The sequence below is a fragment of the Pneumocystis carinii genome (genome assembly GCF_001477545.1).
Source record: "Pneumocystis carinii B80 chromosome Unknown supercont1.3, whole genome shotgun sequence".
NCBI lineage: Eukaryota > Fungi > Ascomycota > Pneumocystomycetes > Pneumocystales > Pneumocystaceae > Pneumocystis > Pneumocystis carinii.
Genome location: NW_017264715.1, coordinates 45,937 through 61,082, shown reverse-complemented (window position 1 = coordinate 61,082; position 15,146 = coordinate 45,937). Strand labels below are relative to the sequence as shown.

General features: G+C 27.5%; 6 protein-coding genes across 6 annotated transcripts; 3 read left to right on the top strand and 3 right to left on the bottom strand.

Moving 5' to 3' along the window:
- Window positions 1-4: 4 nt before the first annotated feature.
- On the bottom strand, window positions 5-2,594 carry T552_00616 (glutamine-fructose-6-phosphate transaminase (isomerizing)). The gene is made up of 11 exons (XM_018369227.1): window positions 2,540-2,594; window positions 2,419-2,489; window positions 2,134-2,365; window positions 1,707-2,087; window positions 1,206-1,653; window positions 858-1,163; window positions 533-812; window positions 396-488; window positions 243-352; window positions 96-197; window positions 5-50 (listed from the first exon to the last, which is right to left on the bottom strand). The coding sequence occupies exons 1-11, from the start codon at window positions 2,542-2,544 to the stop codon at window positions 42-44; spliced, it is 2,037 nt and encodes a 678-aa protein (XP_018226929.1). The 5' UTR covers window positions 2,545-2,594; the 3' UTR covers window positions 5-41.
- Window positions 2,595-2,989: 395 nt separating this feature from the next.
- T552_00615 (hypothetical protein) lies at window positions 2,990-7,033 on the bottom strand. Its single transcript, XM_018369226.1, has 21 exons — window positions 6,785-7,033; window positions 6,438-6,726; window positions 6,261-6,396; window positions 6,118-6,217; window positions 5,943-6,068; window positions 5,880-5,896; window positions 5,450-5,838; window positions 5,159-5,405; window positions 5,059-5,112; window positions 4,936-5,012; window positions 4,784-4,890; window positions 4,650-4,743; window positions 4,449-4,605; window positions 4,214-4,404; window positions 4,113-4,167; window positions 4,011-4,064; window positions 3,859-3,968; window positions 3,758-3,812; window positions 3,484-3,712; window positions 3,186-3,438; window positions 2,990-3,140 (listed from the first exon to the last, which is right to left on the bottom strand). The coding sequence occupies exons 1-21, from the start codon at window positions 6,990-6,992 to the stop codon at window positions 3,035-3,037; spliced, it is 3,054 nt and encodes a 1,017-aa protein (XP_018226928.1). The 5' UTR covers window positions 6,993-7,033; the 3' UTR covers window positions 2,990-3,034.
- Window positions 7,034-7,807: 774 nt separating this feature from the next.
- T552_00614 (calcium-translocating P-type ATPase, SERCA-type) lies at window positions 7,808-11,277 on the top strand. Its single transcript, XM_018369225.1, has 10 exons — window positions 7,808-7,969; window positions 8,019-8,248; window positions 8,301-8,573; window positions 8,617-8,772; window positions 8,813-9,778; window positions 9,818-10,451; window positions 10,497-10,708; window positions 10,753-10,841; window positions 10,889-11,113; window positions 11,155-11,277. The coding sequence occupies exons 1-10, from the start codon at window positions 7,852-7,854 to the stop codon at window positions 11,237-11,239; spliced, it is 2,988 nt and encodes a 995-aa protein (XP_018226927.1). The 5' UTR covers window positions 7,808-7,851; the 3' UTR covers window positions 11,240-11,277.
- A 29-nt stretch (window positions 11,278-11,306) lies between these two features.
- T552_00613 (hypothetical protein) lies at window positions 11,307-12,239 on the bottom strand. Its single transcript, XM_018369224.1, has 6 exons — window positions 12,193-12,239; window positions 11,961-12,145; window positions 11,809-11,916; window positions 11,591-11,768; window positions 11,474-11,543; window positions 11,307-11,426 (listed from the first exon to the last, which is right to left on the bottom strand). Exons 1-6 carry the CDS (start codon window positions 12,193-12,195, stop codon window positions 11,353-11,355), a joined length of 618 nt encoding a protein of 205 aa, XP_018226926.1. The 5' UTR covers window positions 12,196-12,239; the 3' UTR covers window positions 11,307-11,352.
- Window positions 12,240-12,348: 109 nt separating this feature from the next.
- T552_00612 (hypothetical protein) lies at window positions 12,349-14,211 on the top strand. The gene is made up of 9 exons (XM_018369223.1): window positions 12,349-12,531; window positions 12,576-12,673; window positions 12,721-12,932; window positions 12,975-13,329; window positions 13,369-13,517; window positions 13,563-13,629; window positions 13,675-13,737; window positions 13,780-13,902; window positions 13,953-14,211. The coding sequence occupies exons 1-9, from the start codon at window positions 12,395-12,397 to the stop codon at window positions 14,165-14,167; spliced, it is 1,419 nt and encodes a 472-aa protein (XP_018226925.1). The 5' UTR covers window positions 12,349-12,394; the 3' UTR covers window positions 14,168-14,211.
- T552_00611 (6,7-dimethyl-8-ribityllumazine synthase) lies at window positions 14,201-15,127 on the top strand. The gene is made up of 6 exons (XM_018369222.1): window positions 14,201-14,230; window positions 14,271-14,327; window positions 14,379-14,514; window positions 14,561-14,591; window positions 14,638-14,966; window positions 15,011-15,127. Exons 2-6 carry the CDS (start codon window positions 14,286-14,288, stop codon window positions 15,079-15,081), a joined length of 609 nt encoding a protein of 202 aa, XP_018226924.1. The 5' UTR covers window positions 14,201-14,230; window positions 14,271-14,285; the 3' UTR covers window positions 15,082-15,127.
- Window positions 15,128-15,146: the final 19 nt, after the last annotated feature.

Sequence of the window (15,146 nt, the reverse complement as noted above, 5' to 3'; positions counted from 1 at the left end):
AAAAGCCTAAATTAAAATTTTCATTATATATATATATATATTTATTCAACCTAAAAATATTAATAATAATAAATAATATATACATTAGTATATACAGTAATAGATTTTGCCAAGTTTCTAGGATGATCAACATCATACCCTTGAAATATAGCAAGCCAATAAGACATCAATTGCAGTGGAATAATATTTAATATACCCTATATAAAAATTACAATTTTATTTATTGAACATATTAACTATACTTGTAAACAATCAACAGTTTCTGGAACACGAACAATTCGATTACCCATACCTTCATATGACATATCTGATTTACTAAGAATAATAATAGGTTTTCCTTTACGGGATAATACTATAAAATTAATAATATATTATAACATACTAATTTTTACTACTTTGTTGAACAGTACTTTGAACTTTTGGATAAAACTTGTCTTTAGTCATAAATACAATAATTGGAAATTTTTCATCGACTAATGCTAAAACACCTAAAACTATAAAAAACCAATATAAAAAATATTGTTCTAAAAACCATGCTTTAATTCGCCGGATTGAACTCCTTCTGAGTGTATATATGATATTTCTTTTATTTTTAACGCTCCTTCCAAAGCAGTTGCATGTTGATAACCTCTACCAACCAATAACAAAGAAGAATGTTTAAGAAGTGCATCCTGACTTAGTTTCTTTATTTGAAGATCCATTGCAAGTATTTCTTGAATTTGATCACTAAGACATGATAAAGCATCTATAATTTCATAACGACGTGCTTTTTTCGAAATAGAATCTTCAGAAAGAGACAAAGCAATTAAAACCTTAAATCATTAGATAAAATAGGTATTCTAAAAATATATTCAAACCATGACAATAAATTGTGAGGTATACGCTTTTGTAGAAGCAACGCCAATTTCAACACCACAATTAATATGCACACCACAATGTGTTTCTCTTGAAATAGATGAACCGACAACATTGACAATACCAAGAGTTAACGCTCCACGTTCTATACAATATCGAAGAGCTAAAAGAGAATCTACCGTTTCTCCTGATTGAGATACAAAAACACAAACATCGTCCCGAAATACAGAACATTGACGATCAAGAAAATCAGATGCTATTTCTACTGTCACAGGAATTCCTGTCAACTCTTCCATTAAAGAACGAGTCTATGGATCTTAGAATCATTTTTTTATAATAGGAAACATTACAGCCAAACAAGAATGATATGATGTCCCACATGCAATAAAGATCATTCTTCTGCATTTTCTTAATATCGGCAAGTATGCCTTTAATCCTCCAAGAGTAACAGTTCTTTTCTTAAAATCTATACGGCCACGCATAGTATTAATTATCGATTCAGGCTGTTCAAATATTTCTTTCTGCATATAATGGTCAAAATTTCCCTTCAAAACATTTGCTAGTTCTATTTCCAAAGTCTGAATTGATCTAATAGAAAGTTCACCATCTTCACGACGAAGACGATGTATACGAAGTTTACCATCACGAATATGTGCGATATCATCATCTTCTAAATAAATGACACGCTTAGTATGCTCAATAACAGACGAAGAATCAGAAGAAAGAAAAAATTCAGCAGATGCAAAAAACTCATTATCATTTACATATACTCCAGATTGATTACATCTAAAATTAACACTAAAATAGTAAATATATATCAAAATTTTAAAAATAAAAAAATATTCACTAACTTTTCACATGTAGCATCAAACAAAACATTCTGGATATCAGAAAATTCGACATCTACATAATCAGAATTAACGTTTTTTTCCATTTTAACACCAACAATAAGAGGAGATCCTTTTTTTGTAGCAATGATTTCATGTGGAAAACGAGTGCTCTTAATAAGAAAAGCAAATGCACCTTGTAGTTCTTTAATCAGCATTTTCGCAAGAGTAACAAAATCTATATTTTTATTTGTATCGTAAATATATTTAGCCAATTTAACAGCACATTCAGTATCAGTGTCTGTTTCGAAAACATATCCTTGCCTCTCCAAAACTGTTCTAAGCTCTCTAAAATTTGTTATAATGCCATTGTGAACAGCCATAAATTCATATTTATCATCTGATCTAAATAAAAATTAATATACAATTTTATAACATAAACTTAAATTACCTGTGAGGATGACAATTTAAACGATTTGATTCTCCATGAGTTGCCCAACGAGTATGGGATATACCACAATGAAATAAATATGTCTTAGAAAGATTATGTAATTCCTTTTCAACAAGTTTACGGAGCTCAGAAACTTTTCCAACTTCTTTAAAAACAAGAACTTCATCCTCATTATCTCCATCAATAGCAAGTCCAGATGAATCATAACCACGATATTCTAACTTTGAAAGACCTATATACAACTACATATTAACTTCATATAATACGAACAATATAAAACATCACCTTCTAACAAAACATTAAGAATATATGACCGTTCACGCTTTAAGCGGTGATTTACATAACCAAAAATCCCACTAATATATATATTAAGAATTCCTATAAATATAAATTCCTTATTATTTACCACATTTTAACAACTACAATAAATTATTTTTCCATCAATTTAAATTATATTTTAATATAAAATTATCTTACGATGAAATAATATTTTCTGAATTATCAATATATATTAAGCTTTTTCCATAGTTTCTTAAGAAAAATAAAACATTTATTATAATTAAGAGGCCAAAATAAACAATATGATTTATAAATACATAATTATTGCATTAAAACATAAAAACCTGAATTTACACTTTATCAAGTTAATAATAATAATAAATATATAAAAAATTAAATTAAACATCCAAGCGTATAAAAATAAAACAGCATAGAAAACATATGCACTTATTATAAAATACTATTATTTGCAATTTTAAAAGCTCATTCATTTAAAGATAGATCATTACTCAGAAAATTATCAGAGAACCTTATTCTAAAAATTTCAAGCTCATTACGTATACAATAATGATAATGATTGCTTTTTTCACTTTTTTTTTGTTGAAAACGTACACTCAAAGATTCATGAGGAATTGAAAGACTCTACATTTGATTGATTTTCAGACATCTTTGAAAACTTCTCTGCAAGTTCGGCAGCAAAAGTTTCATATAATGGCCGTGATTCATTCCTATTTCTATTAATCATAAAAAAAAATAATAAAAAAAGATAATACATGGATGAAGCTTCTGAAATTCGAGGTCTTGGAGGCAATTTAGGCTTTTCAATAGCATGAAACTTTGCATTCGATATTATGGGTAGTGATTCTTTCGTATTATTTTCAATACTACCTAACTTCACAGTATCATAAGAACTCGAAAAATTCCTAAAACTAGAGCTTGAATCTGTTCTATGTGTTGAAGTACTAACTTCTACGGGTATACTGTTCTCTAAAGACAATTTACCAATATCTATATTTGAAGGTAATGCTATAACGATATTAATTCTAATAAAAAAATATAAAGAGAGCATACAATCCTTTCTATTACTTAAATAATGCTTATCTTCTAAATCAATAAAATCTCGTATAATACCATTATTATTAGATTCTTCAGTCTTTAATTTCCTAAAATTATATATATCTTTTCTAAGTTTTTCTTTAAATTCTTGGTCTATAATTGTGATAGAGGCCTCAAAATGAGCATACACTGGTTTATGATCAGAAAATGTCAATGGTGAGGAATTATAAGATAGTTGACGTAGCTTAATAAAATTATTAACCACTAAAACGTTATGTATTTATCTTACATTAGAGCCTTTATAAAGTATACGATCAGTCCATGATGGTGTTCTTTGTTTCTCGCTAGTCTTATAAGCAATAATTATTAAACTACATAAATAAATATTACGAGGTACTATAATTGTTTGTTCCATTATCAAATTTATACGTTGGAGGAAAAGTTATTTGTGACTCGGAATAATATGGAAAAACAGAACCAGAGTTCATTTGTAGGTTAAGCTATTTCATATATAAATATAGTTTTACAACACAATGATATACTTGATCATTTTCATAAAGCTTTCCAAAATCATTAATCTTTATATACTCTTTAACCTATAACAAAATATTAGAGAGTAAGACAAAATACAAAATCCAATTTACTTCTTCAATATTCATATTAATTCTATAATTAAAATCGCCAAGCCAAATAATAATACTAACAAATAATATTAAATAATAATAAAACGCATAAAAATACTTACTCATGATCTGTAATTGCTCGACCACGACGAAAATTTAGTCCATTTATAATAGTAAAATAATCACGATTTCTTTCATCATAATTGAACCTTCCAGAAGCAAAATGAGCAGTTACAAAACAAATTTGAGTATTCCCATAATCCATACGAATTGCTACAGCTCCTTTATTACCTGACATTCCTTTTAAACCTGTCTATAAAAATAAAAATCAACTTCTCAATAATAATATAAAAAAACCTTTTTAACAGCACTTTCAAGATTTTTTATATATGGAACAGAAGACTCTTTAACAAATATCATCAATACCGAGCCAACAAGCTGTGCTGAACGCAAAAGCACATATTCATTCTTATCTCTATTAAGAATTTCATATAAATCGGACTCCCAAATTTTCCTATAAATAAATAAATATAAATAACAAGAACATGGAAAAATTACCTGCTATAAGGGTCTACAGAAATTATCTGTTGTGGAGTCAACTCTATAATTTCTTGAAACCCTATAACAACCAAATCTGACTTATATTTTCGTCCTAAAAAAGTTAATAATTCCCATTAAATATTATAAAATACCATTAGGAAAAAGCCATAAAGAAAGATCATCAGTTCTTTTTTTTCCATTTAAATTAAATGTACCAACAAAAATAGATATATTTTTTATGGTTGAAAATTCATTGACCCTATCAAACGATTACTAATACTAACAAAATATCACTAATATATACCTTTTCTCTAACTCCATTGTTACAAACTCATTAATGGGATCATAAATATAAACAGTTTTTTGATTTACTAATCTTCCCTATTCCTTTTTAATATTACTTTCCTTCATTTAAATAAATCATTACCAAAAGTAAATCTATATTTAATTGACGTCCTTTATCTTGAAAATTATTAACGTACTATTAGTTTTAAAAAAATAAAATAATAAACTTTTTTGTAAAATACCATTCTACTAACAGATTTTGTTGCATCTTCTAGCACCCCAACAATACTCATTTTTCCTCTTCTTGTAAAACCACTCTTAAGAGCACCTGTTCCTGTGTATATTCTTGAAAGTGCATCTCCATTATCAGCCCATATAGTTGAATGTTCAGACCATGGAAAAATTTCAGGACAAATTTCTAAATATTTTAAAAATAACATAACAGAATATTTCGAAATAAGTGCTTGAACAAGATTCGTACGATCAAGACTATTAAAGATTATTTTAAATTTTTAGATTTTTCCATTTTTTACCAATCAAGACAATTAGTTCTAAAAATTCCACCCTGTTGAAATATGATCCCCTTTTCCCCCATATCTTCAAGATAATATGAAAAGTTTTTAATATTATCATCAACGTAATACAAAATTTTAGAAGCCTGATCATAACCTCCATTTTTCACTTCAGCATGGAAATCAAATTCACTACAACATATCAAGTGAAATAAATTTCCTTTAAGAGAATCAATATGTTGTCGATAAGAATTGAGCAAAAGCTTTTCCCCTCCATTATGAGACAATAAATTAACTATATGAACATAGCCATATTTGCTAATAAGAGACTCAAAGTGTTTTTCGAAAGAAGATTGAGTTGCCTCAAATGGCCTAGTTACCTCAACCTTTTGTCCAAAAACTTGAATACCCTAAATATATTAACAAAAACACAAAAATATTTTTATGAAACTTCTTGCTCCCAAAAAACTATATGATTGATCAATAAAAATCATAATATCAGATATAAATATACCTGGTACACTTCCACGTATTTGACAAAAACTAAAACAGAAATTATTTACTGTCAATAATATCTCTGTTTCTACAAAATTTGCAACATTTCCATCATCATCAATTCCACGAGAATTAAAACGGGTTCCTATATAAATATATTTATACCTTTCATCAATAAAATATATAAATATTACCTGCTTTTTTACAACTTAATCTAGATATTAGGGTTAAGGAAGATATTAAAGATCCAATTTTACATATAACAGTACCAACAAATCCACGAATTACGTACACCTGCTTCTTAATAACCAAGTAATTTTGAATAAATTAAATATACCAGAAATCCTGCTTTATCAAAAGCATATTTTTCAGATTCTACCAAACGTGATCTAAAAATAAATAATTCAGAAATCATATAACTATTCCATAAAAACTGATTATCGAACTTATCAATACAGAAATCAGATTCAACTCTAAAAAAATTAGTAAAATATATAGAAAAGAAAATACATACCTATCTTGAATTCTTCTTGTAAGATCAAAATTTGACGAAAAATAAAACGAACCATTTAGCAAAAGCTTACGAATGCACTCGCAAGGATGCTCAGGTTCATTTTGTTTGGAAAAACTATCAAATAATTCGCCAATGTTAGATTCAGAGTTATTTTCGTTAATATTACGGGAAAAATTGTCCCATGAGGAACCTAAAGATAGAAACTCAACATCATGAATACGATTAATCGTTTCTGTTGCACGAACTGAAGCAATTTGCGAATAACCAGTAATAAGACATATAAAAACATCTTTTATGTATTATTAGTCATAAATCTCAAAAAAAAACAATATATCAGGATATCTTACTATTCTCTATACTTATTAACCCCATACAACCATAAATAACTTTTGATGTAGCCAAAAAATATTCAGAATAATCTATATCATCCCATTTACAAAATTTTGCTATACATGTTTGTGACTCTAATGATTTCTCGCATGTTTGAAAAACTAATGCATCTGATCCAACTTTCAAGGCAATAGAACTCGGCGAATTCCTCCTAAAGCATTTCATTGATTGTTTTTTTTAAATACAAATGTTTATTAAGTTTGAATAAAAATTCAAAAAAAACAAATATTTGTATAATTATTTCCTCAAAAAATAGAAACAATCCCTTAAATTAATATTCTTTAAGAACTTGGAATATAATCTTATTTCATTCAAAGGCACTTTTTTAATATAAATATTAACTAATTAATATGCATAATTTTGTTGTATATTAATAACTCGATAATTTTGATAAGATTTTTATAAAAACTTATAATCTGTAATATTTGCAAATAAAGCTATAACATACAAAAGCGATTTAAAAACTTTATTTCAATCTTAATTATTTATTTATATAAAACTAGTTTAATAAAACTGGTTAAAAAACTAAACATCTAAACATATATTAAAATTAGGTAATTCATACACATAGATATATGTTTATTAGATAAAGCAATAAAATATTGTATAAAACCTAATAACTTATTATATACATTTATTTAATACTTTTATATTTCTCGTTTAACCAATACATAAATCAAATATTAAAATCTTTATAAAAAAATAAATATATTAAAACATTTTTATAGATAAATTCATAGATATTTAGTATATCTTTAAGTTTAAATTTCTATATAAAAATCTTAATAAACCAATTATCTTAGACATATTTTTCTCATTAGCATTTTTGATCAGCTAAAAAACATATAAATTAATAATTCTTTTTAAATATCAAAATAATATCTTTGTATATTCAATTTATATTTATGTCAAGTAAAAAAAATAGTCAGCTAAATTTGAAGCCATATTATAAATTAGCATAAATTCTCGAGAAAAAAAATAAATCAGGGAAAATAGAATCAATTAATAAAATAGGGAGAAAAACATGGAATATGCATATAACTTTGAAGCAGAGGATGTCTTAATGCATTTTGGGGTGAATGAATCTCAAGGACTATCATCAAAGGAAGTTTTTCTTGCACGCCAAAAATACGGAAAAAATGGTAAAAATAAACGTTTTAAAAGGAAGAACATGGCTGATATGCTTCTTAGAGCTAGAAAAAGAGAAAGGCAAGAAATTGTGGGTTTTAATTATGGAGCAATTCAAAGATAAACTTGTAATTGTTTTGCTTATATCTGCAATAATATCATTTATTTTAGCATTTTTCGGGGATGATAAAGACAATACAAATTTTATAGATCCATTTGTCATTCTTGCTATCTTAGTTGTAAATGCAATCATTGGTATATCTCAAGAAACGAATGCAAAAAAAGCAATTGCTGTATATCAATCCTACTAAGTTTATATATTATAATTTAACTATATTATTTAAGGCATTACAAGAATATTCACCAAATGAAGCAAAAGTTACTAGAAATGGAAAATTATCTCGTATTCATGCAAAAGATCTTGTTCCTGGGGATATTATAGATGTTTCTATTGGCGATAGAATTCCTGCAGATTGTCGTTTACTCAAAATTAAAAGCAATTATTTTCGAGTTGAACAGTCTATTCTTACTGGCGAATCTGAGAGTGTAGAGAAATGCACAGATAAAATTCATATTCATAGCCCTACTAAGCAGGATCAAACTAATATGCTTTTTGGAGTAATAACTATTTTTGAAGTTCATTGATCTTAATTCTTTAAAGGGAACAACAGTAACTACGGGTCATGCGCGTGCCATTGTTGTTTTAACGGGAAAATCTACAGCAATTGGTGATATTTGTGAAAATATATCATCACAAATATCAGAAATAACACCATTAAAATATAAATTAAATAATTTCGGAGATATTCTTGCAAAGGTATTGATACTTTCTTTTCCCTTCAATACTTAAGTTATAGATTATTTCTTTAATTTGTGTTTTAATTTGGATTATTAATATTAAAAATTTCAGTGATCCTTTACATCATGGATTTTTGAAAGGAGCCCTTCATTATTTTAAAATATCAGTAGCGCTAGCAGTAGCAGCAATTCCAGAAGGTCTGTCTGTTGTAATTACTATATGTCTTGCTTTAGGAACTCGAAAAATAGCAGAAAAAAATGCAATTGTTCGTAACCTTTCAAGTGTTGAAACATTAGGTAGCGCAAGTGTTATTTGTTCAGACAAAACAGGAACATTGACTACAAATAACATGTGTGTCTCTAAAATTATTATTTTAGAGCAGGATGAATCACTTTTGGAATTTAATGTTGAAGGAACCAACTTCAATCCATTTGGAAATATTTATTTAAACGATGGAACTATCATGAAATCTCCAGCTTTTACTTATAAAAGTATTAAGTATCTTGCTGAGATATGCTCTATCTGTAATGATGCAAAAATAGTATTTGATTCAAACTTAAATACTTATACTAGAATTGGAGAACCTACAGAGGCAGCTTTAAAAAGTCTAGTTGAAAAATTGGGAACTGATGTTGACGAGGTCAAATCTAAACATAATCTATCTTATAACGATAGTGCTAACTCATGTAATATTTATTACAATACTTCATCACCACGTCTTAAAACTTTTGAATTTTCAAGAGACCGTAAAAGCATGTCTGTTGTTGTAGGAAGTATAGAATCACCTCGTCTACTTGTCAAAGGTGCTCCTGAAGCAATTTTGGAGCGTTGCAATTATACTATAATCGGAAAATCAGGACAAAAAATAATACTAACACCAAATATTTTATCTAAAATCAACAAGAAAATAGCAGAATATGGTCTAAAAGGATTAAGAATTATGGCGTTTGCTCAAGTAGACTCAACAGATTTTAAAGTACATCCTTTTCATACAAAACTAAGTAATAATTATCAAGATTATGAAGTAATTATTCACCTTTTAGTATTTATCTAACAAACATAGCAAAACATGACATTTGTTGGGTTGGTAGCAATGTTAGATCCTCCAAGACCAGAAGTGGCAAATTCAATTGAAAAATGTCGAAGTGCTGGTATACGAATCATTTGTATAACTGGCGACAATAAAAAAACTGCGGAAACTATTTGTAGACAAATCGGCATTTTTAAAAAAAATGAAAATTTAGAAGGAAAAAGTTATACTGGCCAAGAATTTGATAGTTTATCGCCTGCTCAACAATTAGAAGCAGTTAAACGTGCCAATCTTTTTTCACGAACCGAACCAATTCATAAAGTACGATTAGTAAAGTTGCTTCAGCAAACAGGCGAAGTTGTAGCTATGACTGGTGATGGAGTAAATGATGCACCAGCATTAAAAAAAGCAGATATTGGTATTGCTATGGGTTCTGGAACAGACGTTGCTAAGCTTACTGCTGATATGATTCTTATCGATGATAACTTCTCAACTATTGAGCATGCTATTGAAGAAGGAAGATCAATCTACAGTAACACACAACAGTTTATTCGATATCTTATTTCTTCAAATATTGGGGAAGTAATATCTATTTTTTTGACAGTTTTATTAGGCATTCCGGAAGTGCTTATGCCTGTTCAATTACTCTGGGTAAATTTAATAACAGGTATTATCAAAACACGAAAGTTTAAAACTTTATAATAAAAATTAGATGGCTTGCCTGCTACTGCATTATCATTTAACCCTATAGGATACAATTTAATGAAAAGACCACCTAAAGATAAAAATGAACCTATAGTAGACCTATGGCTTTTCATTAGATATTGTATAGCCGGCGGATATATTGGAGCTAGCACAATATTCGGTTATATTTGGTGGTTCGTATATTATTTTAAAGGCCCTAGAATTACTTTTAAAGAATTGGTAAAAAAATACATACCCCTAATATCTATTTTTAACCAATAAAGTCTCATTTTCATCGTTGTTCTGATATTAATCCTTGCTACTGGTTTAATAGTTATACATCGTCAAAAGCATCTACAATATCTTTATCAATGTAAAACATTTATGAATTTAAAAAGAGATATATTAAATTATTAATAGACTCGTTGTTATCGAAATGATGAATGCAACAAATGCCCTATCACAGACAGAAAGTTTATTAACACTTCATCCATGGGCTAATATAAAACTTATGTATGCTATAGTCTTATCTTTATTTTTGCATTTCGCAATTCTCTATGTACCTTATCTACAAAAAATATTCTCAACTATACCTTTAAATTGGGCAGAATGGAAAATGGTAATTTTTATTAGTTTACCAATAATGTAGTATAAATTAAATTTTTAATTTAAGGCTAATATTTTAGATTTATTGATGAGATTCTTAAGTTTGTTGAAAGAACATATATTAAAGATTTTTCAAGCAATAAAAAAAGTCAAAAATATCATTAATTTCAAAATAAGGTTTTAATAAAAATATATCATCGACATAACAATATAATATTTTTCATATATGAATAAAACAATTATATATATTTAAAAACATTGAACATACATATAAAAAACTAATCTTGTCTACCTTTCAAATAACTTTTTGTTACCTTATCTTGACTTATAACATAAACAACAGCACCCATTCCTAAAACAGATTTAATATAAAATAAAACATATCTGGAGGATCAAAACCTGATAAAGCATCTCTGTCTTGAGCATTTAATAATGCTTGAGAAATTGTTTCAAATAAATCATCCGGTTCCTTTTAACATATTATAATCTTCATTATATATATATATATATTCTTACTAGATCAGGAGTCCAAAGACATTCACATATACCATATAGTTGTTCAGAAGCTGTACCTGATACCACAAAATCTTTTGAAGTATCAATACACCCAATATTATCAAGTCCACATATAAATGGTTCACCAGTTATACTATCAATACCAGCAATAATAGGCATCACAAAATAACTTGCAAATCTACCATGTTAATTAAAAAATATTCAAAACGATATCATACCTTTTTTGATATAATGTTGTCGACAACAAATTAGACAATGTTTTCGGCTCAATCACTCGTTCTTCACGCAATTTATACATGTTGGTCTTATAACGAATCAATTTCGACCTGAACCACTATTATTTCAATATCCATCTAAAAAAAAAACCTACAACATAGTAATATCTGTTGCAAGTCCTGATAAACCCATATATAATTTTTCTGTTACTGGCACAATTTTGCTGAAATTATTAGAAATCATAACTCCCCCTTGTCCAAGACGTAAATCCGATGCAATTGCAACACATTTTTTCCCCATCATAGCCACACAAACTCCTCCATTATATTCAAAAATATTCTATATATTTCCCTTAAAATCTATCTTTTTCTTAAAAAAAAACTTACCATTTTAATAAAAATAAAACTTTTAAACACTTAAAAATAAAAAATCTTAAGATTTTTAACCTTTTTTATAAAATCTTTTAACTTTTTTTCTTAAAACCTTGAAATCTTGTCGTTAATTTTTAACAACCTATAAAATTCCTATTTAAACTAAATTAACAAATTAACTTAACTTTATAGAATTTTTAATAAAAAAACTTAAGAAATGTCAGGAAATATTACAGTTTTGTTAAATGAAAAGAGATATAATATTAAAACTTTACCATCACAAATAATTAATGATCTTCTTCTTGAAGGATGTAAGAGGGCAGGAATATTAAATCCAGAAGAATATTCGCTTAAGTAGGCAATATTTTAACAAGTATCTAAGTTAAAATTTTCAAAAGATACAGATCTAATATACTTGATCTTTCTTTACCAGTCAGATTAGCAGGATTTCCAGCAGGAGCAAAATTAACGCTGGTTAAACAAAAATATTTAGAACGTAAAATAATATTTTTGATATAAGCAGTATGTTAAGTAAGGGTTTAGAGGATATCAAAGTGGCGCTTCAAATAGTTGATCGAGAAAAACGATTAATAAAGTCATTTCCAGCAGATACTACACTTTGGGAAATTCTTTGTCATTTTGAACAAACAACAGAGCCACCAATTAATATAACAAGGAGATCGGTTGCAGTGAAAATTAAGGATCAGGTAAACCAGTATTATGAAATGCCAATTGTTCGTATTATAAGCAAAGAGGTCTGCTATAGTGTATGATAGAAAAATAATTAAAAAGCGCAGTTTAGTGGACCAGAAGTACTTGAAAAGATAACATTGGCATCACAAGGTATTGTTAATGGGAGTGTTGTTCTTTATGTTAAATTTGAAAAAATACAAAAATGTTTCAATGAAATGATGGCATTGCTTCCACAAAAAGATATTAAATTGTTAGAGAAAAACATAAAAATGGATATTGAAAATATTTCAGAAAATAAAGAAGATACGGAGCAGACGAAGTCTCAAATATCAGAGAAACCGTTATCTCAAATACCAAAACATGAAACATCTGAAGAAATAAGCATTGATGAATTAATATCTAAACGTGAAATATTAGTTTTATCGAAACCTACATCTTCAAATCTTTATGCTTCTAAAGGTTTGTTTTTAAATAATTAACTTATTCTAATTTGTTTAGTTAATACAAATGAAGAAGACCATGAAATGACACTTGAAATGGCTATATTTTATCAAAATATTCTCTCTTCGAAAGCGAAGAGAGTCGGAAATAACAGGAACTCTAATATTCATCAGGAATTAGAACAAGAAAACAACCTTAAGAAAAAAGTAAATCATATCATAGAATATTATCATTATTATTAAAATATTTAGTATAATATAAAATTCAAACTACCTGATGGAATGCAAATTATAGGCTCGTTTGAAGGAAATGAGAGAAGTATATTTTTTTTTGTTCTAAATAGGAACACTAAACATTTTTAAGTTCAAGCGTTGTATGATTTTATAAGATATGTTATACAATATTCAGATGAACCGTTTTATTTATGTAATTTTCCTCAATATTATATAATCATTAACAAAAATATAGATACTACACCTCCTCCTAAACATCTATTAAACGTTAAAGGAACACTAGCATCTAATCCTAATTTTTCATCCAAAACTATTGTTATTTTCAAATGGGCAGATAATGCACAATCATACGTCAAAGGTATCCTTTTCCACTGTTTTTTATTTGTCATTTTATCTTATAAATTCTAGAACATAGTACTCTTAAAGACACATATTTAAACATGCAAAAGGATATTTCTACAATTATTACGTCCTTAAAAGACGAAGAAGACGAAGAAGAGAAAGAAGAAAAAAAAGAGGAAAAAAAACAAGATCTTAACTTATCAGCTATATCATCTAATTCTCCATCTTTGCGCACACTCAATTCTAAAAAAAAACCTAAATGGCTAAAACTTTCAAAATAAAATAATATATATATATTATTTATCTCAATTAAACGATTTATATAATATTATATATATTATCTAGTAATATATATTCTTTTTTTATTTATATAATACCTTTTAGTTGCAAAAATACGAAATGGCCGTAAAAGAGCCAGGACCATTTAAAGATGAACTTGATGTATAAATATTTATAAATATTTAAAATACATTTATTTTTAATGGATTTTAGGGCTCTTCTCTAAGAATTGCTATTGTTCATGCCCGCTGGAATATATTTGCAGTCAACCCTTTAGTAGAAGGGGCAAAAAAGGCTTTAATTAAGCACGGAGTAATGCCAGAGAACATATTTATTGAATCAGTGCAGGGTTAGATGCATATTTTTATTTTAAGCGGGTTTATATTTTTGATTAGGCAGTTGGGAATTACCATTTTCTATTTATAAGTATTTTCACTAGTTCAATAAAAAATATACCAAATAAATTAATAAGGATCATTGAAGCGTCAAAATTACAAGCAGATCAATGTCTTAAGTCGTCAGAAATTGATAAACAAAAAACACCTAGCACTTCATTCGAGCAAAAAAACGTAGAAACATTAACACAAATAAAGGGAGAATTTGATGCAGTGATAGCAATAGGTGTTTTAATTAAAGGAGAAACAATGCATTTTGAGTATATTTCTGATAGTGTTTCCCATGGACTTATGAAAGTTCAACTTGATACTGGGATTCCTATCGTTTTTGGAGTTTTAACGGTTCTCAATAAGGAACAAGCGCTTGAACGTGCAGGAGTATCAGGAGAGCTTCGGAAGAATCATGGTAAGTGTATTTTTTTTTATTTTTTTTTTTTCTTAAAATTCTAGGCGAAGATTGGGGATTTGTAGCAGTAGAACTTGGTGTAAAAAGAAAAAAATGGAAAAATGGTGAACTATAAAGGGTATTCATCTATTTTCATGGAATAATAACATACCTTAATTAATCCATATTTATATTTCAATC